General features: G+C 58.7%; 1 protein-coding gene across 2 annotated transcripts; it reads left to right on the top strand.

The window, feature by feature from the left end:
- The first annotated feature begins 5,141 nt into the window (after positions 1-5,141).
- SFRP1 (secreted frizzled related protein 1) lies at positions 5,142-23,560 on the top strand. 2 transcript variants are annotated; one of them, XM_074808190.1, is made up of 3 exons: positions 5,142-5,986; positions 11,873-11,950; positions 21,401-23,560. In XM_074808190.1, the coding sequence occupies exons 1-3, from the start codon at positions 5,452-5,454 to the stop codon at positions 21,721-21,723; spliced, it is 936 nt and encodes a 311-aa protein (XP_074664291.1). In that variant the 5' UTR covers positions 5,142-5,451; the 3' UTR covers positions 21,724-23,560. The 2 variants fall into 2 exon arrangements, with proteins under 2 accessions (XP_074664291.1, XP_074664292.1); XM_074808191.1 differs by lacking the exons at positions 11,873-11,950; positions 21,401-23,560 and adding an exon at positions 6,129-6,723.
- The last annotated feature ends 1,974 nt before the right edge of the window (positions 23,561-25,534 follow it).

The raw sequence follows: 25,534 nt of genomic DNA, 5'->3' as shown, positions 1-25,534 counted from the left end.
TCTGCAGAAGCAAAGGAGGAGCCGTGATGAGCTGGTCCCTCTGATTCCTGCTGATGTTGCAGGTTTCAGCCGCTGGAGAGGACCCCTCTGTGCAGCACTGCGGGGAGCTGCTGCCCAGCTGCCACGTGCAGAGCAAATCTCAGGGATCTCTGGTGACTTTGGGGTGCGGTAGGTTGGTTCCTTGGAGAGAGGATTGCCACAGAGCCAGAAGTAAGAGGAGGCATTTCCTCGTGGGGGGCAGGTCTCCGGCTCCCCTCCTTTGGGGTCCTCACCAAAGCAGTCGGGGGTCCCCATGTGCTCCGTCACTGCGGGGCTGCTCCCAGGCTGAGGTGCCCATCGCGTCGGCCCAGCGGTGTGATTTATAGCTCCCCAGTGACTTGCAGCACTTCCCCAGGTTACTCTGGCAACACAGGAGGGGTTTGCACCCACACTGAGGTGCCTGCACACCTGTGCTCCCCAGCCACATTTTTCTTTTGTTGGGTAAGAAATGACTTGCAGCGCATTTCACGCAAGCGGTTCAGCTGCTGGCTGCTTTATTGAACGCCAGCGCTCGCTGGATGTTATTTAGACAAACTTTATATATGCTACAGACCCTCTCAGCAGCCTGCACCTGGTCCAGGGCAAAGCTGAGCCTCATAGAGAAGAATGTGCTGTAATGCAGCAAGTTATTACAGGATAAATATTTATAAGCCCCTGTAAATATTTGCCATCAGTTCCCTCCTGGGACTAGGGGCAGCCGGTCAGAGTTTCAGCAGCACTGAAGGCATTAGCTCTTGTAGTTCTTTATATGTTATCTCAGCTAGTAAACCCTTTGTTGATTGTGTTTAGTTATAGCGTTTAATGGTGCTAATTTCACCCTAACAGGAGACATCAGATGGAATTGTTGTGTGCCTTGATCCCAGCCCTGCTGTGGGCTGGCTCTCGGTGTCAGCATCCTCCGCAGCCCGGGCAGTGCCGGGCACCGGGCTGGGGCGGTGGAGAGGGTCACTCCAGCTGCAAAACCTCCCCGCGCAGATTCCGGTGTTGCGGGGCGAGGGAGCGTTCCTGGCTGCATCGATGTTATTGGAACCTCGGAGCTATCCGCTGAGAACACCAGAAAACAAACATGGCAAAACTAACATCCCCCTCAGCAGGCTGACCCCGGCGGGGCTGTCGGTGCTCAGCTGGCCCAGGGGTGTCTAATCCACAGCAAATATTCCCCGGAGGGTGTCCAGGAGCTGTCCTGCTGCAGGAGCTGCGTGCCGAGGTGGCACGGTGGGGTCCCCGTGGGGGGTGGCTGCCCCTCCCGCCGCTCCCCGTCCCCTCCTTGTCGGGGCCAGGGGCAGCGAGGGGCTCAGGCCCCGGCGCGGAGCAGCCGCTGGTGGTTTTCGCGTGGGGCAGGGCCTGTGGCCTGTGGCCGGCTGGACTCATCTTCCCCATCGCTGCTGCCTCTGCTGGGGCTGAGAGCGGGCTAGTGCAGCGGTGGGAAACCGGGGGAGAAATGCCAGGGCAGGCAAGGCCGTGACTCCTCCATGCCCCCGAACGCAGCAGTAAAACAATGGGCCCTGGGCAATAGCGGTTGCCGGATTGTTGCATGGGACTATTTGGGGGCTCCACTTTGCTGCTCATGCACGAAAGCCAGTCATTTGGCAAAAATCAGCTCAGTTAGCAGGCATTGTTCGTAAAGAGCCCGGGACTGAATGGGCTCAGGGCTAATATATTCTATTATCCCACGCCTGCCTGTTTCCCCGGGGTGGCATGGAGGGAACGCACATTCCAGTGCCGGGTGGCTGGGGCAGAGCATGCCATGCCATGCCGTGCTGTGCCGTGCCGTGCCGTGCCATGCCATGCTGTGCTATGCCGTGCTGTGCCATGCCATGCCGTGCCATGCCGTGCCGTGCCATGCTGTGCCGTGCCATGCCATGCCATGCTGTACTGTGCTGTGCTGTGCCATGCCGTGCCGTGCCATGCCATGCTGTGCTGTGCCGTGCAGTGCTGTGCCATGCCATGCCATGCTGTGCTGTGCCGTGCAGTGCTGTGCCGTGCCGTGCCGTGCCGTGCCATGCCATGCCATGCTGTGCTGTGCTGTGCCGTGCCATGCCAGCCCCACAGCACTGCCTGGTGGGCAACGCGGCTGGGGAGGCCGGGAAGGGCGGGAGAGCACTGTGGCGAGCAGCGAGCTGGGTGTCAGCAGCGCGGGGGCATGTCAGCCCCCAGCCGTCCCATCGAGGCCGAGCGCCTGCCACGGGTGGATGTGGAGGAGAGCAGTCACCACGAGCAGAGGAAGCTGCGGTGGGGGGCAGAGCGCATGGTCCCGCAGACTGCGGGGACGAACAATGGAGCCAGAAATAAGCACGGTTAATTGGGCTGGGCTTTTCAAAGGGTAAGAGAGGACTGGGGATGGCTGAAATTGTGCATGTTGCAAAGCATCTCATTATTCAATAAGAATATGTTAGCCCCTGTGGGAGAGGCAGCAATAAATGGCTATAAAGCAAAGTTAAATGATGACATTAGAGACTGTGCAGAGATTTAAGAAGCAGTGGGCTACATAATTATGAACGGAAATGGCTGCACAGGCTTCACTCAGAAAAGTTAATGCCCAATTTGAAAGGGGTTTTTTGGAAGAGCAGCCCTTCTTGGCCAGCTGCTATTTAAGAGGCCTTATACTGTGTATTAAGCAATTTAGTGGTCTAGACCAGAGCTATTGGATTTTTTCTTTTTTTTTTTCCCTTCTCTTTTTTTTTTTTAAAGAAAAAATGGTTTGCTGGGCAATTGTATTTCAGTTTACAATTCACTCTTGGATTCCCATGCAGGCGCTGCTGCTGTGAATGTGGGTATCAGATACAGAAGAGAGGGGGGCCAGCACTGACCTTCCCTGGGCTGAGTTCAAGAACGGTCCAGGCTTTCAGCGTGGGTGGATTCAGCAGCCAAGGCATGCCATCTCATAGCTTTCCTGCTCGGATCAAGGGCGCTGAACTGTGGTGGGAGCCCTTCGAGTCCAGCGACTGCTGTAGAGCGTGTCAGGGTTGCAGCAGCCCATAAGCAGTGTGAAATGCTCCCGGTGCCTGGTGGCACACTTCTCTGGAGTGACCATGACGGGACATTTAGCTTGCTCCGTGGGGTGTTTGCTGAGCAGGGGATAACCAGAATCCTGGCAGTATTTTTATCGCAGCGTTACTGCTGTGTTGCCTTTGGAGAGCTCCCCAACTTTCGAACAAGAGTTTTCCAAGTCCCCATCGTGCTTGCCTACCTGCAATGTTTCTACCACCCTGCTCAGCCTGGAACAGAAGGATTATAGCACTGCCAAGCGAAACACACCCGTTGCCACTCCGAACACAGAGAGGGTCTGAGACCTTCCTATGATCTTGCAATTAAAAGTGGAGGGTTACTTGCACAATTTGGTTCTGAGTGCTCCAGACGAGCAGGGGTCACATTCTGGAGCAGACTTCTACCTGAGGGTGTAACACTTGGGTGCAAATAAAGACACTTGAGAGAAATCCAGCCAAACAGCCCTCGAGCAGGTCAGCACCCTGTTCTGTGCACCACATCACAGCACGCTGCTGGGACACTGCAGTATCTTCTACATTCTCAAAATGAGATGTTGCAGTGTTTCTAAAGTGATATTAGTAAAAGTCTAGGCTGTCAGATTTCCATTTTGCAGCTGTTTCTTGGTGCAAAGAGTGATCAGTACTTTGCTGCCATTTCCTGAGCCTGAGCAGCAGGAGAGGGCCTGTTCCATCCAATTGCCTCTTTCATTCAGCTCCTGGCACCTTATGGCCAAGACTTCTCTTGTTTACTGCTGAATTCTCCACTTCATTAGTGGTGCTAACTGGCTTCTCTCTTCTCTTGGCCCTCAGGTGAAAGTGGCTCTTTCACGCTTCCAGGCTGCAGAGCCTCTTCCATTTACCTCTCAATGAGGTGTAGTTCCTGTATTAAATAGCACAGGCTGTTCAAGCAAAAGGCAGCAGCAGTAACAGGAGGTTTGTATGAGTCCGGAGGAGGGAGCTCAGGAGAGCTCAGGAGAGATCCCTGGGAGGTGGATGCACGGGCACATGGGGGGCAGAGCCGCTCGATGGCCAGACCTCGTGGACGTGGGCACCGAGGCAGCTCGGCTGGCGCCGAGGGACACCCCGCTCTGCCCTCGGAGTGGCCATCGGACTTCGCGCCTGCGCTGGCACCCGGGTAGGTTGGTGGCCACCCCCCTCAACGTGTCCAGCTGTGGCTTCGGAGGGCAGCGAGTCTCTGCAGGCCCTGGGGCACACAGCAGCCTGCGCCTGACCGCTGCAGTGAACGCGGCCGGGCCATGCCAAGTGCCTCCTGCTTGTCTCCGAGCAGGGCACGTGGCCGGGGCTGCTGGTTGTCCGGCTCGCGGTGGCCGAGCTCCCGCTCCGAGAAGCTGCCAGGAGCTCTGGGCCTGCGGCTGCTGCGCTGTGTCCTGCTTTACCCGCGTCCTTCTGCAACGGGTGGTGGAGGATTGTACTGGGGAACAGGGGATGCTGCTGTTGCACAGCTTCTGCTTCCCTGGCAGGACGGCAGCCAGGTTCCCAGGTGCAATACCTCTTTAAGAAACAGACCAACTCTTTCTTTCTCCTGTTTTTTTTTTTTTTTTTTTTTTTCGCAAATACCATAGTTTCTGTTGGAATTTGTCCACAGGGAAATGAGGTCTGCACGGTCCACTCCAGGTTCCCAGAAACATCTGCAACCTCGGAAAAGCTGCTCGGGAGCACCTGGGCCTCCCAGAGCTGCCCCGGCTCCGGGTGCCAGGCGGCGGCGGGCTCGGGCTGCCCACGGGGGAAACGGCCCCGCGGGGTCCGCCGCTGCCCCCGCTGGTCGCCCCCGGCACTCCCCGGGCCGGGGCCCCGCGGCCTCTCTCCCGCCCACGGCCCGCGCCGCAGGTGGCCGCCGTCGGGGGGCGATGCCCGCCCCGGGCCGCCCCCCCTTCTCCCCCCGCGGCCGCGGAGCTCCGGGCCGGTCGCGGGGCCGCGGGCGCCGTCGGGGCCCGCCCGGGCGGAGCGGGGCGGGGCGGGGCGGGATTGGCTCCCGCGGCCGCTGATTGACACCCGGCGGGCGAGCGCGCGGCGGGCGGCGCCGCCCTGATTGGCTGTCGGGGACTCACAAACCCGCGGCGCGGGGCGGCGGGGCCAGACGGGGCCGAGGCGGCGGGAGCGGGGAGGGCGGCTCGGCTCGGCCAGGCTCGGCTCGGCTCGGCCAGGCTCGGCCAGGCTCGGCTCGGCTCGGCTCGGCCCGGCTCGGCTCGGCCCGGCTCGGCTCGGTTCGGCCCGGGGTCATCCGACGGGGGGTGCTGCCAGCAGCGTGCATCGAGCGGGGGGCAGCTGGTCGGAGCCCCGGGCAGGGGCGGGGGGCCCCGGTCCGGGCGCAGCGGCGGGGCCGTCGGTGGGGCCGCGGGGAGGGTCCCCGGGGGGCGGCCGCCGGCTGCGAGCGCCCGTCGGGGAGTGGCGTCGGGTGTCGGCCATGGGCAGCGTGCGGGGGCCCCGCGGGGCCGCGCTGCGGGCGCTGGTGTCGGTGGCCGCCGGGCTGCTGGCATGCGGCGGGGCCAGCGAGTACGACTACGTCAGCTACCAGTCCGACCTGGGCCCCTACCCGGGCGGGCGCTTCTACGCCAAACCCCACCAGTGCGTGGCCATCCCCGCCGACCTGCGGCTCTGCCACAGCGTGGGCTACGACAAGATGGTGCTGCCCAACCTGCTGGACCACGAGACCATGGCCGAGGTGAAGCACCAGGCGAGCAGCTGGGTGCCGCTGCTCAACAAGAACTGCCACATGGGCACCCAGGTCTTCCTCTGCTCCCTCTTCGCCCCTGTCTGCCTGGACCGGCCGGTCTACCCGTGCCGCTGGCTCTGCGAGGCCGTGCGCGACTCCTGTGAGCCCGTCATGCAGTTCTTTGGCTTCTTCTGGCCCGAGATGCTCAAGTGTGATCAGTTCCCCCAGGACGACGTCTGCATCGCCATGACGGCCCCCAATGCCACCGAGGTCTCCAGGCCCAAAGGTAAGGTGTGACGGGCGCTGCTGCCCCACTCCCGGCGCTTTCCTCCGAGCTGACGGGGCAAGTGCTCGCCCAGGAGGGGGCACGTGGACTGGAGGGGGTATTGCAGCAGGAGGAGGCTCACCCCAACTCTGTTTCGTGGCAGCAGCCCTGCGCCAGCCTCCGAGCACCCTGCGGGCTCTCCTGTCCGAGGAGGGCAGGACGCCCTGCCAGCTCCTCGCCTCTGTCCCGGGGCAGAAGGTGCCGGGACACGGCAGGCACGTGGCCGCTCTGATCCCGCGCGGGCACTGGGGCTGGGCTCTGGCTCCCGATGGACCAGGGCTGCGACCCTCCGTCCCCAGCAGCTCCAGCCACTGCCTCCACCACCCCGGCAGCGGTTTCTCTCTCAAGCCCGGCTCCTGCACGGCTGTTCTTGGCAGCAGCAGGACGCACCATCCCCTACGGCAGAAAGCGCTGCCTGACCGGAGTGAGTAGTGACAGGAATGCTGGCGGGGTACCCTGCTCCCCGGGACGAGAGTGGGGCGGCCGGTGGCTGATCCAGCCCGGGGAGATCCAGCCCTGCCCTCTCAGGTGGGCTCTGCGCCGGCGAGGGGGCAAGAGGTTTACCAAGAAACAACCGGGGAGAGTGGTCGTGGTGCTCGTTTCCATTACGTACAGCGGGTCTGTCTGGTGCCAGACTGGCTTGTTTGTGCGAGTTGCAGTGAGTCTGGCTTGTTGCTGAAAACTTTTAAAATAAATATCCTGGCGTTGCTTCAGCATTCTGCCGCGGAGCGCTTTGAAAAGCTGGCAGGAGTGGTGTTTGTAGCGGGAGAAGGCAGAGGGCTATAAGAGTGTGATGCTTTCCTGCGTCCAGAGCTTCACTGAAAGGGTCGGGCAGTCCTGATTTCAGTGGGAGATAGTGCAGGCGCTCGGGAGGGGCTCAGGGACCGGGGAGCCGCGCGTGGGGCTGAGCGATGGCTCCTGTGCCGTGTCTGGAGCCCTTCTGGAGGGAAGGTCGCCCTTCGCAGCGGCTGCTCGCATGGGGTTACCTTTACAGACAAAGGCTGTACCGGGCTGTGCTCAGCGGGGACCCCTCTCCCAGCTTGCCGGGGCTGTGCAGCGTTATCCCGCGCATCCCGGCGGGGCCGGTGCTTCAGGGAGCCCTTCGGTTCTGGGGCAGGAGGGGAGCGCGTCCTGCAGCAGAGGGGTGATGCCCTGGGGGTGTCCTCAGGAGCTGGCGTGCGGGCACGGGGAGGGAAGCGGAAGGTGGTGGGGTGAGCGGGATGGGCAGTGGCTGCGGGCAAGCAGCCTGCCTGGGATGGGTGGGGGGGGACACCTGAGCTCGACCCGCCGGAGCTGTGCCGGGAGCCTTGGTTGTGTCTCGACAGTGGCATTGGAGGCAGGTGGGGTGTGAAGCGTGTGCCCAGGGTGAGGTTTGGCTGCTCTCACTCCCGGGGACCCAGTCTCTCCCCGCACGGCACCGCTGGCAGCGCAGCCACACTGGCTTCCTCGCCGTGGCTTGCGCTTACTGATGTGAGTGCTGGAGGAAGCTCTTTGTTTTCCAGGAAGGCTCTAAAATCATCTGTCCTGGGTGAACCTAGACCCTTGGTCAAGACTGCAGTCACGTTCTGTGTTGTGGGTACAAAGGTCACTTTTATTCCCCAGGGGCTTGCAGCCGAGCGTGCTCCTGGGGCAGCTGGGTCTGAGCTGCCCCTTCCAAGATCCGAAACAGAGTTTGAGCTCTGCGGGTCATTTTAGAGACGTTAATGACCCAAGACCCAGGAACAGTCTTATAGATGAGCAGCATCTTCTAAGTTTTCCCTTGTGTAGTTTAACAAATAACTTTCTGATCACCCTTCAGACCTGTCTCGATAGCAGCATTGGGGTGGGCCATTACCGCTTTCTCGTGGTGCTGCTGTTGCGCATCAGCACAGCATTTGGGCACCCTGCTGCCGTTCACAGGCATCGCTCAAGTGACTTTATTACAAGGAATTACACCAGCTCAGGTTTGAGTCCTTTGTGGGTCTACTGCTGGTCCTGTTTGGGCTGCAGAGAGGCCTCATTTTGCACAAGCTTTAGGGTGTATGAACTTGTTCTTGGAGCGAACCATAAATCGGAGCTGGGTGAGTATTGCAAGGAAGAATTGCAGCCACTCAGATAAACCACCCTCTGCTAAATGGCTTCACAAAGTGCTTATGTCCCAAGCACTTCTAAAGGAGCAATTTGCTTGCAAGGATGTTTACAGAAAGTAAGTCTTTAAAATTGTTGTGCAAATGAGAACTCTCCTCAGCATTCAGTGGAAAAGTATAAGCAGGCATCTTCACATCCCCCATTTCAAGAGGAAAGTCTTGCACTGCTGTAGCTGAGCCCCTGCAGCTCTGGAGGTGTCCGGCTGAGCTCCCTGTGCCCATTGCACCGGGGCGCTTTCCTGTGAGGGAACGAGCAATCTTGCTAACAAACGCTTCTTCAAGGTGAGGAGGCCAGACCCCAGGTAATCTGCTGGCCTGGACGCGCTGCCCTGAGGTGTGCCCACCTGTATGTCAACGCTGGTTTGGGCAGAGGGATCTGGTGTGCGTTTTCCTACGAACACCCTTTGGTTGGTGAAGCTCGGGTGCCACGTGCGCCGCGTGCTGGGACGCTCTTGCCCCAAACAGCTTGGAGTGAACAGAGCAAACTCAAAAATTAACTGCGACCGCTGCTGGGCTGTAAACCGGCAGGGCCAGGTCGCCTGTGCCGGTGAAGGTCCGCGGGTGGCCTGCAGCGACGGCGGGGGCTGGACCCAGTGCTTTGGCCGCTGGCGCTGCCGCCTCGTGCAGACGAGGGGTGGCCGCTGCGGTTCAGCCCTCATCCCTGTTCCCTCTGCCCGGGGCTCTGCCCTGTCCACAGTCCGTGTGCGTCTTCTGTCAGCGCCAGCTCCTGGAGCCCCTTCGGTCTCGGGCACCAGGGTGTGTTTCCTGTTGATTCAAAGAGGGTCAGAACCCAGCAGTGTCCCCCCTTTTCTCTGGGCACCAATAAGAACGAGTCCTTTCAGTATTTTTCCCCATTAACACCTCAAAATTGGAATTTGTTTCTGCCTCTCAAAGAGCTGACCTGCTGAATTCCTTTCTCCTTAAGCATGAGGCGGTAAAGCCTGCAGGCCCACAGGCGGCATCAGGGGAGTTGCAGATTAATATAGCATTACACATTCCTTCTCCTGCCCCTGGAGTAAGCTGCCTCTAAAGCCAGGCGTTAGAAAATGGTCAGCAGGGAAAAAGCGAGCTGGAAGCAGGCTAAGGTTGTTCCTGGAGTAGAGCTGTCAACTGCAGAAGATGGGCCCCGGCCAAACCGCAGCAGGCGAGGAGGCAGGCGGCTGTGCCGGTGCCGTGGAGTGTGCGGCTGCCGCTGGGCCGCTGCCTGAGGCGGGAGGACCCGAATCGTGGATGGTGGATGGGCTCCTTGTGGGCTCCTTCAGCCTGGGATCGCGCAGGATGGGGAAGGTGGGTTGGGCAGCGCCATGGAAGATGTTGGCCGTGGTGCCTCGGGAAGGGTGTCAGGGCATGCGGCTTCGGGGTAGCTGTGGCTCCAGGAAATAGCAGTTTTCCTGGGGCACAGAGCTGGTTGGGCCCCTGGTGTTCGTGTTCCTGACCTTGGCGTGACGGGGTGACCCACGGCAGCAGGGCTGGAGGATGCTCCCGCGTGTGGAGCTGCCTGGCGTGCAGCAGGGGGGAGCGCCGGGTGCTTGCCAGGCCGCGGGGGTGCTCCCAGCCTGGGGTGACACGCTGGGGTTTAACCGGGTGCAGGGACGTGGCAGCCCGGCAGCGGGACGCCTGCTGGCTCCAGGCCCTGACCGTAGCGAGGCGGGGGTCCCTGTCATCCCGGGTGTGCCAGAGTGTTGCCAGGGGCTGCCATAGCACAGCTAAAACAAAACTTGTGTCTTCACCAGGGAACAATGAGTCTTATTTTCCATTTGGGGGAATTTTTTTTCTTTGGTTGCCTGGAAAGCTCACAGGGTAGACACAGAGGTGGCTTTCACGTTGTTTGTCTGGCCCGCGTAGGCTCGGCCAGTCTCCTAGCATGTGCTTTGGCTGTGAGGCACATCGAAGTGCTTCGCACACTGGGGTGTGCGGAGATAACCTCATGCGTGACGGGAACCCCCTCTCGTTCCTGAGGGTGGTCCCCAGCACAGCGGCTCACTCCTGGCAAAGCAGCAGAGACAGGCCGCTGGGGCTGTCACCCCCCCGCCAGCATCCCCTCTCCCTCATCGTGAGCTCATTAAGTGTGCAGCCTGGATGGAAATATTCTGACTGCTGATCTTAAAAATAAAGTGTTGGGGACGTCATCATGTCCCCAAAGGCTGGCTTCTGCCTGTGTCCCTCTAAGCTAAGATGGTAGAAGTGGCAATTGCACGTTGGGGTTTTGGAAGAGGATGTTACCCGGGTGGTGGGTGGCTCTCCCAGGAGCGGAGGTACCGGGAATGGGACTGTTAAATCAGCGGTTGGGCGCTGCGATGTGCACATCGGGGCGATCGGCAGGCCAGGTGCTCTGCGTGTGTGATTAATAAAGACGTGGTGCATGACCCCAGGAATTAGCATTTGGCACAGAACAGATCTGGGGGGGCGAGAGGGGAAGAACAAGCCACAGAAAACAAATGTCTTGCCTGAAACCCCGTGGGGCATCTGTGACTGAGGAGACTCGACTCTGTGGTCGGCGCGGGTCGTGGCCGTGCCTCCCTCACCAGCCGTTCTGGCTCTGGACCCCTCTTGCTGGGAGACCTCTCTGTTTTTTCTGTCCAGCAGCACTGTGGGTTTTGCTGGCCTGGCTGAGGGCTGGAAAGGGGCGAGTGCTCTGTCTGCACGCAGGAACCGGCAGATGTTTTGCTGCAGCACCGTCCCTGAGAATAACTCCCTTGTGTGGGAAAGAGCCCTCCGTTCTGCTGGACCAGGAACAGAAGCAACATCTCCCAGCTCAATAAATTCATCCGCCAGTAGCACAAATCTGCGTCTGTGCTGCTGGGTGGTCTCTGCTCCGGCTGGAGACGGGAACCTGGAAACAGATTTTTATTCTCTGGGTGAAGTGAGCTTTCGTCCCAGGACGGATCCTGATGAAATCGCCTGGGCTGGCATTTCCCAAGAGGAGGATGTCGGCCACTGCCGGTGGCTGGCAAGCAGAGCTGGCTCTCCTTGGCGGGAGCTGTGAGGCTGCCCGGCAGGCCAAAACCAAAACAGAGAAGATGTCCACTCTCGGGGTCACACTGGAGGGGCTTCTGGAGGTGGGCAGCGCACACGAGAGCTGTGTGGGTCCGCTGCCAACTGGTGCCACTCCGGGGCAGGGTGGGAGGTGAGAGACTTGCCGCGCGATGCCTGGGCGGCCTGTGGGGTGGTCCCGGCACCGCGGGGGAACCTGCGCTGAGCTGGGCCCTGCCAGTCCTGACCCCCCCTGCCTGGCTCCGGGTGGCTCCCGGCCAGGGCAGCCCCTGGGTGCGTGAGCCATCGCTGGGCACCGTCCTCCCTCCGTGCCGGGGTCTGGGCACCGCATGCCCGCCTTGGCACGCCACGGGAAGGGAATGTCAGCAGGCCATGGGCCATGCCCCGCGGCGAGCGGCTCCCCTCAGCTGCGTGCCTGGCCCTGAAAACCCCTCTCCTTGCCAGCACTGTCCTCCCACTCTTGGCAGCTGCCTGCCCCTGCCTGTGCCCGGCGCTGGGGCTGCTGGCAGCGGCTGGAGTGGGGCTGGCAGGAGGCTGCCCGTGGCCAGTGCTGCCCGGTGAGCCGCTGGATGGCTCCTGACCCCTGCCTGGGGGCTGGCACCTGGGGCCCCGTGGCAGGGCGCCTGGGCTTGTGCCCCCCTCGAGGGCTGAGGTTTGACAGCACAGGCAGCCCGGCACCACGCTCTCTCGAGCTGGCTCCTCACCACCTCCTCTCTCCTCTTGCCAGGAACGACTGTGTGTCCCCCTTGCGACAACGAGATGAAGTCGGAGGCCATTGTGGAGCACCTGTGTGCCAGCGAGTTTGGTAAGGAGGGCTCTGGGGGCGCGGGGAGGCTTTCCCGGGGGCACAGGGCAGCGTGGCTCCTGAGTGGGCCGGATCCCGGACCACCACGTTGCCCTGCCTGCCCTGAGAGCGGGGCGGCCGGCCGTGCAGGGTGGCCTGGTCGCCCGTGGGCAGCCGTGGCCCTTCCCCGAGGCGAGTGCCTCTAGATGTCAGTGTCGGCGCACGGAGGCGGGTGGCGGGACACGGTGGGACGGGACTGGACTGGACTGGACGGGACTGGACGTGTCCGGCTCCTGCAGCCGAGCGTGCCCGGGGGCCGGGACAGGGGGGTCCCACCATCAGCGCTCCATTGCCTGAGCGTCCCCCGCCCCACCTGGCGAAACACCGTGTGGGCCAGGGCCCCCGAGCGCGGGGTCGCCCGCCGGAGCGGCGATGCTGCGGGCTGTGGGACCCCAGCTGGAGCGGGGAACCAGGTGGTGTTGGTCTGTCGTCTGGGGATGGGGCAGAAGGGGCAGTGCCTTGCTTTGGTGAGCTCAGTGGGGTTCGTAACTTAACCCTTCTGTTCCCGTGCTCTCGTGTGCTCGCAGGAGCTATGCCTAGCGTGGACCCTTACTCTGCTTGCAGTCATAGGGAAGCAAACCAGTGTCCTCCTCCCCTCAGATTGCTTGTACTGCAGAGTTTCTTTTTAGCAAAGTTTTGCAGCTATTGTGCAGTCTCAGTGTAAAAACCCAAAGCCAGTCCTTGTCTAGCTAGGGCCGAGCAGTGAGCTTAAAAAATGCAGAGCTACTTGGAAGCAGTGTTCTGAATATATTATGACTGAGTGAGTCAGACAATTGTAGGTAAACAGCACTTCATTTTAAAAAGAAGTATCGCAGGGAAAAATATTAGCTTTCGCAGATCAAACCCCGAATTAACTGGTTTTGACATCCTTGCTGGTGTATGTAACTTCCCCGGAAGGTTATTAAAGGCATATTGAACAAGGTGTGCATTCCTGGGGGATTAGCGCTTGAATGTGCCCTGTGCCAGAGCGCACTCTGCAAACCCCAACCTGCTCTGCATGCTGGCCTGTTACCCTTCTGCTGGAAATGAATTCCCAACTCTCCTGCAGATTTGGTATGCCAGAAGTCCTAAGTTCAGAACAGGCTTTTTCTAACAGGGAAAAGCATCAACAGGAACACTCATGCAATAGTTTCCCAGGAATGCGCGTGTTTCTAGCTGGGTCGGGTAACAGATGCGCGAGTTCAGTGCGGCAGCGGGGCTGGGGAGCGGGACGTGCCGAGTGCTCGGAGCGGGGTGAGCCGAGCTCCCAGCTCTGCCCCGGGCAGGCCTGAGACCAGCGGGAGCAGGAGCTGCCCCAGCCCGCGGCATCTGTGGGGGGAGGCTGGAGGGACCTTCCCAGCGCGAGGGAGGGAACGAGCGGCCTCTGGGAGTGGCGCCCCTGGTTTGGGCAGGGGCTGCATGCCTGGGTTTGTGGGGACGCAGAGGCATTGCCCAGCCCAGGGGCTCTGGGCTGGGGGACCCCTCTCCTGGCAGGGGGGCGGGTGGCACTAGCCGGGTGGCAGCGGCGGCCCTGCTGTCGGTGGGTGGCTGCGATACCGGTCACCTCCCTGGAGGCGCGAGGAGCAAGCTGAGGTGGCATCCCGCTGGTGGGCGAGCGCTGGGAAGGGAAATGCAAGTTTAACCGCATGCTTGTCATCAGCCTCTGCCGCTAAATATCCTCCCCGTGCTCTGGGATGGTTACACAACGGGGAGCAGAGGCCAAACCAGAAGTATTCACAGCCTCGGCAGAGCAGCTTCAGACATTGACTTGCCCACAGAGTAAGTTGGTTATTGGGAAATTTTGTGGTGACAGCATCCAGAAGATGGAAATATTTCTTGGCAGGCAGCTCCCCGGGTAGGGCTGCGGCGAGTGGCCAGGCAGAGCGTCACTGTGCACTGCGAGCAGCGGAGCAGCAAGGAGAGACGACCTCAGCCCCTGTGCCTGCCCCGGTCTGTCCAAAACAGCTGTGAAGGTTTTCACAGAAGCCTGTGGTTGGGGGTGGTGGGGACGGGTCCCTGTTCCCAGGCCGGCCGTGCTGGGTCCCAGCACGGAGAGAGATGTGGGAGCCGGCCCTGCAGGCTTGGCTCTCCGGGAGGAGCTCCGCTCTGCCTGAGGGGCCGAGGGCGGCCCTCCCCGCTGAGTCGGGGGGCTTGGAGGTGTCACCGAGTGCCCTACGCCCACGTCCAGGTGACAGCAGCTCACACAAACACACGCGGCTGGATTTGAACCTGCTCGTGTGAGCCGTTGGGGTCGCTTTAGCCGTCATGTCAGGTATCGCCATGGGTGTCAGTGCACCTGCCTGACTTGCGGATCAGCACAACCCTAACATGTAACTTTATTTTTTAAACATGTCAGAACTCTTGCTGATGATGAGGTTGCTCCTCCTTCCCACTCCTGTTTTCTCTTTCTGTCTCGAAAAGAGGTTTTTCATTTGAAAACAAGATGACCTCCCTACTGTAGAGAAGTCCAAAGGCAGCTGAGCAGGACACAGCTGATGTCTGCTGTGTGTGAACCATCACTCTGTCTTCACAAGGGAAAGCTGGTCGTGTCTTGGATATGCTTTTGTTCCCCTGCTTCTCCCTGTCACCAGACTCGGTCGCAGTGGGGAGCTCACTTGCTTGCGTTTTTTACAGCTGCATTTGGTGTTTTCTTCCTCTGGTGACTGGTGCATGAGCGCTGCCTCCAGATGTGCCCGTCTGTGGCCAGCCAGGGAGCCAGAGCAAGGGGAGGGATGCGGGGCAGGGTGCTCCTGGGGACGTCCCGGCTGCGGAGAGCAGCCAGCGGAGGAGGCATCAGCTTCAGGAAGTTTTCTCAAAGCACAGTGCATGGCCCTTGGATCTTTGTTTAGTCTTGGGGTGTTACTGTCAGGGAGTGATTTCTCAAGGAGAGCTGTTCATCTGGCACTAAAATAAACTCCCAGCCCTTCAGAGTGAGACTTCTCATGCGCATCCACCAAGGTAAACACTGGCAGCTGACAGGTTGCAGGTCCTCATCAAAGCCAGACATGTACAATAAATGTTTAAACTAAGGTGTGCTGCATGGGGCAGCCGTTGGCGGGTCCTGCACTGGTTCCTGCAGTAACGTTACAGTGGGTTTCACTTACACCCCAGTGACTCGTCACAGACAAGATGTGAGGAGCACTTTGCCCACCGCTGATGCGCAGCTGTGCCAGGGTGGGAGGTGGCTGTGTAACAGCCCTGGGAGCAATGTCGGTCTCAAGGACAGTGAAAGAAGAGAGCTGCCTCCAGCTGTGAACACACTGTAAAGAAAAAGGACTTTCTTCCTGGCCCAGGGGAGGGCCTTGGACAAGACACTGGGGCTCAGGGGGTGCCAGGGTCCCGCCAGCCTCGTGGGCCAGCAGGACCTGGGTTTGCCCTGGTTCAGGCAGTGGTGAGTGTGGGCTCCTGGGTGCTGGCCCGGGGCAGCTCCCCTCCCCGCTGGGCCACGGCAGCTCCTCTGAGCGCGGGATGGTGCTGGGCTGGCAGCATGTCCTGCTGCCCACCCGGCCCTGGCTGGGCTCGCCGTGCCATGGCCGCACGCTGGGAGCCGTCTGCCCACTCCTGCGTCCCGGGCGGAGCCGTCGGCACTGCCTGTGGGCAGAGGGGACCTGGGCTGGCACTGCCGGAGGCACGTGGAGACGAGCTCCTCCTTTCTTTATCTCGGCAGCTTGCGGGAGCTGCCTCCTCTTTCCTCCACCCCAGCTCTCTCCTTGGAAGCGCCAGCACCAGGAAAGGGGGAACGTCTTTGACCCACCACCTCTGCGTGCGGCTCCCAGCGCGGCGCCTGGTGTGGTGCTCGGTTACTGGCCGCGGCAGCGTCCACTGTCCCCGCAGGACGCAGCGGGTCCGGTGGCACCTCGAGTGCCGCCCCGTGCCTCCCGGCTGCCGAGGCTGGGAACAGGCCGCAGAGGCAGCGCCCGCGGCTCGGAGCGGGGGGTCAGCGAGTGGTGTGGGGACCCTCGCCGTGTGCGTGGGCCAACTGCCATCAGATTCTGGTGCAGCTCCGGCGTGCTGGGAGCAGCGATGGGTGCGAGATAAGCGTGAGATCTCCCTCCTGTGCCCCGCAGCCGCCTCCCCCAGCCTCCCTGGGCTGCAGCCAGCATTTGTTTCTTACTCCTCGTGCAGGCTGGGCTGGTCCTGGAGTTCATTCCTCTCTCTGTTTCTCTTGGTGATTTTATTTATTGTTTCTGCCCTTTCTCTGGGGTCTGGGGGGATCCTGCTGAACAGGCTCTCGCTGCACTGGAGACTGCAGTACAATCAATACACGCTGTTTATTTTTCCCCATGACTGACAGCTCCTTGCCTTCAGCCTTCTCCTGTTACAGCCCTAATGTGTCTTCTGGCAGGTTTCCCCCTTCTGAGTGATTTCTCAAGGAAGGAGCACTGAGGCTGAAGGAATAGCAGAGCTTTCCCTTCTCTCACGTTCCCTTCCCTGCCCCTGAGGTGCTGGTGTGGGGCCCCTGCCCGTGCAGGCAGGAGAACAGCGGAGATGGTGTCCCAGTCCCAGGCTCCGGGTTGGAGGTGCCTGCGGGGCATGGTCACGGTGGGTGTGTGGTGGTGGACGCTGAGCAGGATGCAGGGGCTCGTGTGTCTCAGGCTGTGGCCGCCCCTGGTACAGCGCAGCCCTCAGGGACACGGGGAGGGTACCCGAGCCCCGGTGCTGGTATCGGGGAAGGAGGATGCTTGGCTCTTGGGCAGCGCTAACGTGGTGCTCCCAGTTTGCCTGGGAGACTGGGGTTTCCCCTTTCCCCACGCTGGGGTAGGACTGGAAAGCTGGACATCGATAAGAATTGTTTCAAGTGATGAAACACGAGTTGTGCTTTGTCAGGCTGGACCCCAACCAGCTCTGCAGGGCCTTTGCTGTTCTTGGAGCTGCTGCTGCCAAGAGCAACTTCACTGTGAGTGAGCAAACGCCTCCATACACCCTGTTTCATATTAGTAGAAATAGAAAAAGATGTTTTTGTATGTCCAGCGCTCCCTGCTCTCTCTGCATTAGAGATTGCAGAGCTATGCTACCATCTGATACAAGCCGTTTGTGTAATTCATGGCTTGGTCTAATGGGGGTGCATCACCCCGGGCCGGGGTCTGACCCTCTGCTCATGGGAGCTGCGACGGGTGGTGGGGCAGCTGCACGTCTGGAGCCGCCGCTGCCCCTCTTGTTGGTCCTCCCTGGGCATCCCGGCGTTGGAGCAATGCGGAGGGAAGCGCGAGGCAGCTTGGGGCCGCAGGAGAGGAGGATGCTGGGGGGGGTGAGGCTGCCCGTGCTGACCTTCTCTTCCCCACTCTGGAGGTCGCTGGCAGCGTGGTCCTGTGGGGTGACACCTTGGGAGAAGGCAGGGCTGGTTGGTGCTGCGGTGTCGCGTCAGGAGAATGATGCTGGGGAGGAGCTGGCTGTAGCTGCCGGCTGGTGCGTGCAGGCCCTTTGCAGTAGTCTGGGCGCAGCTGTGTCTGATTCTCGTGCTGGCAGCTCGCTGTGGCGCTGGGCAGGGTCTGGGGAGAGGCTCCGTGCCAGTGCTGGGCTCTCGGCACTGGCTCTCCCGGCCATGGCAAAGCGCTGGTGAGTGGCTCGTGCCTGGGCAGACATCAGCTTCTCAATGCTGGGGCTGAGCAAGGACAAGTGCGGGTTTAGCGCCCCGGGATGATTTCTGCTGTTGTAAACACAACATGGCTGAGAGCTGCTGCGTCCCAAATTAAATCCTGAAATCTGCCTTTGTTGTGTTTTGTTTTTTCCCTCCCAGCCTGAGTAATGCTTTCACTTCTGTGTTTTCTGGGAAGAGCCTTTGAAGTGGGTGGCTGGACGCTGGCTGGTGCAAGAGGTCTCCTGCTGTGACTCGCCTGTGAGCAGACGCACCGGCAGCACTCACAGGGAGGATGTTTTGGGACCACGCATGGCATGAAAGTAAAACCTCTCCCTGTGCTGTGCAGGAGTCCCCTGTACCCCGAGCACCCTCAGCCACGCGGCCCTGGGGCGCGCTTGCTGTCGGAGGGGAGGGGAGAGGAGAGCCTCCCGCTTGGCCGGTCCCGCACGGCGGCAAGGGACATCCCTGTCCCCGTCCCTGTGGGCAAGGATGTCCCCGAGGGGGGTGCGGCATCCCTGGGGAGGCTGCTCGCCCCCTGCCTGGCACCCAGGGGCTGCAGCCCTGGCAGCATGCTGTGCTGGATCCACACTGCGTCTCAGCAGCGATGGCGCAAGCAGAGCTGAGACAATGACTGGCTGGAAGGGGCTGTCCTGGCTTTACGGGTGGTCCTGGCTGCAGCCGGCTGCCAGCGCTTCTGGGACGGCAGAGAACAGGGCTCCTCTGCGTCACCTCTCTCATGGCATGGCCGGGAGCTGGCTCCTGGTCCCGTCGGTTCACAGGAAGGTTCACGATCTCTCCACAGCCCCCGAGGCGCTTGTGGCAGAGGGCATGAGGGCCTTTCCGTGTGAGCGCATCAGGCTCACAGACACTTCGATTAACAGGAGCTCGGGTGCAAGTGGAAGGCGTTGAGCATGTTAGGTGAGGAGATGTGACTGCACTTTAACAAGGGAACATGGGTTTGCTGAGAGGTTGTGCTGGAGCGTGTGTGAACGCAGACCTGCTGCAGCGTGCGGGGTGTCGCGGGTCGGTGCTGCGGCCGATGCCGGGGCAGCCCAGGGCCGTGCTGCCGGGCTGGGGGGGCTGCCCATGCTCGTGCTATGAAAAACCCTCGGGTCACTTCCTGGGGTCAGCTCCCTCCTGGCAGCGATGGCTGAAGATTTAGTGTGTGCGAGCAAGCGCGTCCTGGGGTCCTGGAGGCAATTTCATCTCTTCTCCCGCCCGGCGCTGAGACAGATTTGGTGTGGCGCGGCGGGAGCGGAAAGGCCAGGGCTCCCAGGGGGGAAGCTGTTTGCTTTGGCAGCTCAGCTGGGTCCTGGAGCCAAGACTCAATCCGTCCCGCGCGAGCCGTTCCCCCGCTGCTGGGGCGGAGGTGTCCCCGGGGCCGGAGGGATGCCAGGCCAGCTGCAGCGGCGGCGAGTCGCATGATGGTCCCCCCCTGCCAAATCCTTTGTGTTTTAGGCAAGGCACGAGCCGAGGGGCTGCCTCCCGCTGCGTGGTGGTGTGCTCCCAGCGCCGGGTGTGCGGCTGGGAACGAACGCGCCCTCAGGCTCCGCTTTTCTGATGTGCGTGGACCATGCCAGAGCTGCGTGTCTGGCCCCGCTGCTGCGAAACGTGACTTTTGTGCTGGGAGTCTCGCCTGGAAAGCAGGTCTGAGCTTAAGGAACATGGCCCAAGGAAGGGGAGCAAGGGGGGACTGGGGAGCCACTGGCAGAGGAATGACAACTGAGCAGTGGTTATAATGCCGTTTTTTTTCTCATGTGACTGCTTAGCCCACAGCAAGGCAGCCGAAACTTGGTAGTCCTTGAGCCTGCATTTCACCTGGGTAGCGCTGCAGACTCCCGCTGGGGCTGATGACAAGAAGGGCATTGTTGCTGGCAAACTATTTGCACCCCGGTCAGCCTCCTCCCTCGTTGGTCCTCCTTGGCGTTATCTGATCTTGGCTCTGTGCTCTGCTTTGCACGAGCGAGCTTTGGATGAGTTTTTAGTTCACGTCCGGATTTACAGTTCACCTGGGCAGCTCCTGCATCGCCGGCTGGCGAACAGATGAGCGGCGCTGTGCAGGGAGGGGGGCAGCTGTGAGCTCCCACGGCACAGGGGTACCAGACCCTCCTTGTCTGCCACAGACTATGGTACTTGGAGTAGAACAGCACCTCCACAAGCTGCCAGATTGTTTTCTTGCTCTAGCAACAACAATCTAAACTTGCAGCGATCACAGCAAAGCAATTTGCAAAGAAGCCATTTTGAAAAAGTCTCTTATTACTGGTGTTATAACATTCCTCCTGCACTGGCAACCACTGTGCTTAGTGCAAGAGTTCAAAGTCAGAACAGATAAAGAAATTGAGGTTCACATTGAGGGATGCTGCTGCGCCGCCCAGTTAATATCATGGAGCTTAGAACTGCCTGAAAACTACTTGCTTCATTTTCCAGATTTGTTGCAAATTGATCTGGTTCAGCGTCTTTAGCTCCTTAAAGCTTGAGTCTCTTTAGCTCCTTAAACGTCCTGAATTTGGAAAACAGATGGAATGAAAATTTCGCTTAGGTTTCCAGTCCTGGATTACTGTCTTGTACAGTAACAGTATAACACGACAGGGCTCTTGGCAAACACAGCAGGCGTTTTTGGCACGTGGGCAGATAAATACTGTTATTCCTGTTGCCAGTGTGGTGGCTGGGAGCACGAGGGTAATAGAGAGACTCTGCTGCCTTCTCAGGATTGTCATCGCGCTGTCCTGCTGCCATTCGTGTCTGGAATGGCAAGCAGAGCTGCTGTCCAGAAAGCAACGTGTGTTCGTTGCTACAAGTTCCAGCAGAGCAAAACTTCAAGGAACGATGCTGCAGGGACCCGTCTCCCTGCCAGAGCCAGAGGCTTCTGCATGCTGTCTGCTGCTCATGCTCTGAGAGTCAAATGAGAAGGGACAGCAGACAATTAATCACCTATCCAAGCACTATTTATCTGCAGCTCTGAAGTAAACTCCCAAATGATGGAAATATGTTAGTAATTTTTGGCCATATGTGCTTTTCCCCCAAAATGAGGCAGAGCCAAATGGCACAGAAGTGATACTTTAATGTACAACACATTTTCATCATTTTTCCCATGTATACTAAATTCCTCTTCATGGCTGTGGCAAAGGAACATTTTTTTTTTTTTTCATTCGGGTTGTGATTAACTCAGGAAAATGCTGAACCCAAAGAGGAGAATATTTTCCATGGAAGTTGTATCGGATTAACTCACCTTCTCCTGGGGAAGGTACAGGCGTGTGGCTGCTCCGCCTGGCTCTGCCTCCTACGTGCGGGTCCCGTAGACGGGGCCGGGGGCTTCGCTACTCGAGGGTGAGACGTTCAGTGCTTGGAAACTTGTTCCACAGGCACTGGAGGGCCGGGAGCGACTGCAAACAAATGCTCGAGAAGCCAAGCTGCCCTTTTAAATGGCCCTTTAAAGAGCCTCTCCATGCATCTAGAGCAGGGAAATCACCTTGTTTACTCAGTTTTGGTACCACAGAGCATGTCACCAGCTGAGCAAATCTTCTCTCAAATAAAAAGCGCCCGGCATGCTTTGCTGGGGGGAAGGGAAACACGTTGGTGTTCTACCTCGATGCTCTCCCGGGCACAGGGGTGGCTCCGCTTCAGTCGTGAGGGATTTTGTCCACGGGCCGCATCATTGCCGGGGTGATGCTGTGGGGAGGGGACCCGGGGGACGCGGGGCGGTGGTGCGGGACGCTGGGCGCTGGCAGCTGGGCAGGGCGCTGCGGCCGTCCTGGGGCCCCCTCGCCCCCAGGCTCACTTGGCAAAGCCTTTGTGCTGGTGAAGGCTGCTCAGGAGTCATTTTGTTTTTTCCCTTCCTCTGGCTTGTTTTTCAGCCCTTAAGATGACCATAAAGGAAGTGAAGAAGGAGAACGGGGACAAGATGATCGTCCCGCGGAAGAGGAAGGCGCTGAAGCTGGGGCCCATCCGGAAGAAGAACCTGAAGAAGCTGGTGCTGTTCCTGAAGAACGGGGCTGACTGTCCCTGCCATCAGCTGGACAATCTGGGCCACTACTTCCTCATCATGGGCCGCCAGGTGAAGACCCAGTACCTGCTGACGGCCATCTACAAGTGGGACAAGAAGAACAAAGAGTTCAAGAAGTTCATGAAGAAGATGAAGTCTCCCGACTGCCCGACGTTTCCGTCCGTCTTCAAGTGATGCGGTGGGCGGTGGGAGAGCCGCCGCCTGGACCTCGCGCAGCCTGGCACGGCGGCTCCTCTGCTGTGGGGACGCTGGAGCCGAGCCCTCCTGCTCCTCCCCCACGCTCCTCGGAGCTTCCCTCGCTGACCCCAGCCCTCCCACCTCCCTGCTGCCAGCATTTGCCTGATCTCCTGGGCGCATGCGCGTGACGTGCGTGCACCAGTCGCTGAGGTCACATGCGATTGACGTCCGCAATATCCAGAGACCTGCTGCTGTACAGATATGTGCATTCATTTAAATAGCAGCTATCAGGTAAAGAGGGCAAGCAGAGGGGTGTGAAGTTATGTCAAGAGGTTACACGCTTGCAGAAAGGACCCTTGTGACCGTGTCACCCCTGTCTTCGTGGCTGCAGGATTGCCTAAATTAATTCCTGTTTGAACCAGAGCCGGCCAATTAGAAAAACATCCCATGCTCATTATAAAAGTTAATAAACAAGTAGTGTTACAACCCATTACAACCTCTGATAAAAACCTCCTAATAGCTAATTGCCCTCACTGTAAAAAAATCCCACTGTAGTCTAAACCTGCTTAGTTTAAGCCTTAACCCTGGGGTCCTTGCGATGCCTTGGTCGGCTGGATCGGGGAGCCCTCCCTTACCAGCATCTCCGGGGTGTCACTGGGATGCCGGCCCCTGCCACACCGAGCGGGCTGAGCCCCTCGAGCCCGGCCCTGTGCTGCTCCTTCTCCAGCCTGGGAGTCCCTCGCAGCCCTGCCCGGCTGGACGGCGCCGCAGGGCCGGTGGCAGAGGGGGGCTGCCTCCACCCGTGCCCCGGCTGCAGCAGCGTTTGGCTGAGCGTCCCCGCCCTCGCACCTCCCCAATCAGCACCTCATGGCAGAGTTCCCGTGCCCGCGTGGCCGGGGCGGCTCGTGCCCAGACGATTGTGTGGTTCAGTTTCAGCCACGTGCAGACACACCCCCTTGCTGACCAGCCCAGCAGCCCGGCACTCCCGGTCGGGGGAGAGCTCGCGGCCAGCTCCCCCAGCTTGTGTCACTCCCTAACTCTACCAGTGATATTTTTATAGTTTCTTCAGGCTGCTGGCAAAATTCCAGATTCCAGAAGGCCGAGGACTTGTGCCTATGGAGTGCCATGGGAAGCGTCTCCGTCTTTCCCTCTTTGCAGTCGCTGTGGGACCTATCGGTTTCTAGGTTTTTGTCTGATGTGTGGCAACTTGGCTTTGTATCATTCTGGGGTTTTTTTCCCTAATCAAAATGTCATGTTAGTATGAGGTCAAACAGTTTATGAAAGATGGAGAATATTGCATCCAAATGATTACATTTATCGACCAAGCTGAAATTCATTATTCCGTTAATTGGACAAGTTCTCTTTTCCATAGACCCATATCACTCCACATTAATTATACTATCCTGCTTCCATTCAGTATTCTCATCAATCACAATTACTCTAAGAGAATGAATATCTTGTGATCTGAGATAATCCTGTTGTATTGCAGTTAAGTGAAATAACAAATCCTCATTTTTGAGGTTTAAACCAACCCCACTCAAAGATGGTAAATTAATTATTCTTTAGCTTGGGAGTGCTGTTTATTTCCCACGTGGGGACAGAGCTGTGGACTTGATTGTAGAAGAATTCCGTGAAGAAGCCAAGCGCACGGAGGAATGATGTTTCACAGCTAACAGAGATGGATTTAGGATGTGAACTCTGTAGAAAGTCCCACTAGGTTGTCTTAGACCACCATTTGTAGTAGTGTTGTTTCTCTGATGCAAAATTAATCATTGTAGATAATGTGCTTTATCAGTGAATTAAAGAAATAAATAAACCATGGGCTTTAACATCACAGACTGATGAGGTGAAATGATGGGGAAGGCTGACAAATCCAGACACAGGTCGTGGCCCAGAGCGGGGCCGCGCTGAGCTGAACGACTGGTTATCTTGGAGCACCCGCAGCACCCGGCAGGGCCCAGCAGGGACTGGGGCAGGGACCCGCCGCCCCCACCGCCTTCCTTCCTCTGCCGAGCAGCGAAGAGGAAGAGGAGTTGGTTGTGCAGGGGAGAGATGCTTCATCCTTTAATGGGGCTGCGGTTTCGGTGCTGCCACCCAGGTGGGTGTCCTGTTGGCCACCTCGAGAAGCCTGCTGAGTAACGGGCTGTTGATTTGCTATTTTAAAAATACATATTTCAGCAGGAGGCAGCAAATCAAAGAGCAAACGGGTTCGCATGTGCTTAGAGCCACTTTGGCCCTTGGGAGCCTCTTTCCACCTGGGTCCAGAGGCAGCTGAAGGACGGGGCAGTGGTACCAAGCATGCAACGATGTCCGTGAGTTTGTTCATACAGCTGGTGCTTTTTTCTGCACAAGTAGTTCAGAAAAACCAGTAGCAAGAGGGTGCCTGCGAGTGACGCGTTTTTCTCTTTGTAATGACTCCTGCATCATCTCGGGGCTCGGCCCAGCCCGCGGGGAGCCCCTGCCTGGGGTGCTTGTGCCAGCGCACCAGGAGTGACGGCCCTGGGCCGGGATGTGTGGCAGCCGTCGTGTGGGGACAGTGCAATCCTCCAGACTGTGTCCCCCACACCTCAGAGCTACCTGTGGGAAGGACAAATTAGCACTGTAATTACCTACGTAAAGCATAAATAATTGTATGTTACTGGTTGCTCTATCAGTTACTTCAGACGCCCCTCTGACCCTGTGTGTTTGAGGAGCTGAGCAGCCTGGCACGTTGTATTTCAGACATGGTACTTTGGACATTTCCATGTACCTGGAAAGTAATTTTACCATTCTCTTGCCAAACCCCTGTGATCTGCCAGCTGTTCCCGCGTGGATCCAGCGAGTAGATGGACCAGTCGTCCCTCCGTTTCCTCTGTGCTCTCTTGGTATGTGGAGGCTTTTGATAAAAATAAACTAAAAGAAATGCATTTCATGTAACATCGTGTTGTTGGCAGTTAAGGTATCTTTACATTTTGTTTTAATATTATTTTAGATAGTTAATTTGGAGAAGTGTGACAGATGAGAGGGGACTGTTTCTACTTGGGGTTTTGAGAAAGAGAAAATGTAAAAGACCAGTGAAAATCAGCACTGTAGAGAACAGCCTTTTCCGGGCCGCGAACAAAAGCATTATGGTTACTAAAACTGTTCTGCTTTTTCTTTTGCTTAGTTCAGCTTGGGGCACACTATGCTATTAGCAGCCTCTGCTTTTGCAGTTCACTACCTCAATCTAACTTTCTCCAAAGTCTTGAGTTATTAATGTGGCTGAGAGATTAATTTACTAGGAGGTGTGTTGTGTTGTGTATAAATAAGTTATAGCCCCAGAAGGATGGTGGAGAGTATCTCTGCTGTTACTTGGAAAGAAATTAAGAGATCAGGGTATTTGTCTCTGGCAGGCTAGCAAGCATGTGCACATTCTCTCATGTCTGTTACTCAGAACTACATTAAACCCCACAAATAATGATCTGCAACTCCTTTAGTCAAATGCAGATGTCCTGCCTTTAAACCGGTCATCCTGAAAAGGGGGTGGTCGCACCCAGCCCAGACAGTTACTGTGCAGCAGGGGTAAATAACTGATTTGGAGAAGGCTGAGCTCGTTTGTGGAAGCTCCGAGGTGATTTAACGCGTGGCTGTGTCTGGCCGTGTGCCTTCTGACAGCACTTGTGCGATGGCGATGGCCGTGCTGTCCCTGCCAAGCCGGTGGTGGTGGCTGGCGGGGGCCTGGCTGGTTGTCGGGCTGCGAGCTGAGCACCCCACTTCTCCACGAAGAACGAGATTTCCTCAGCCCCCCGGAGACCCCCATGCCCTCCCAAGGCGGCTGCGGGAGGGTGAG

This window comes from Strix aluco, chromosome 28 (genome assembly GCF_031877795.1).
Source record: "Strix aluco isolate bStrAlu1 chromosome 28, bStrAlu1.hap1, whole genome shotgun sequence".
Lineage (NCBI taxonomy): Eukaryota > Metazoa > Chordata > Aves > Strigiformes > Strigidae > Strix > Strix aluco.
The sequence above is the reverse complement of the archived record's forward strand: the minus strand, read 5'-3'. Positions and strand labels throughout refer to the sequence as shown.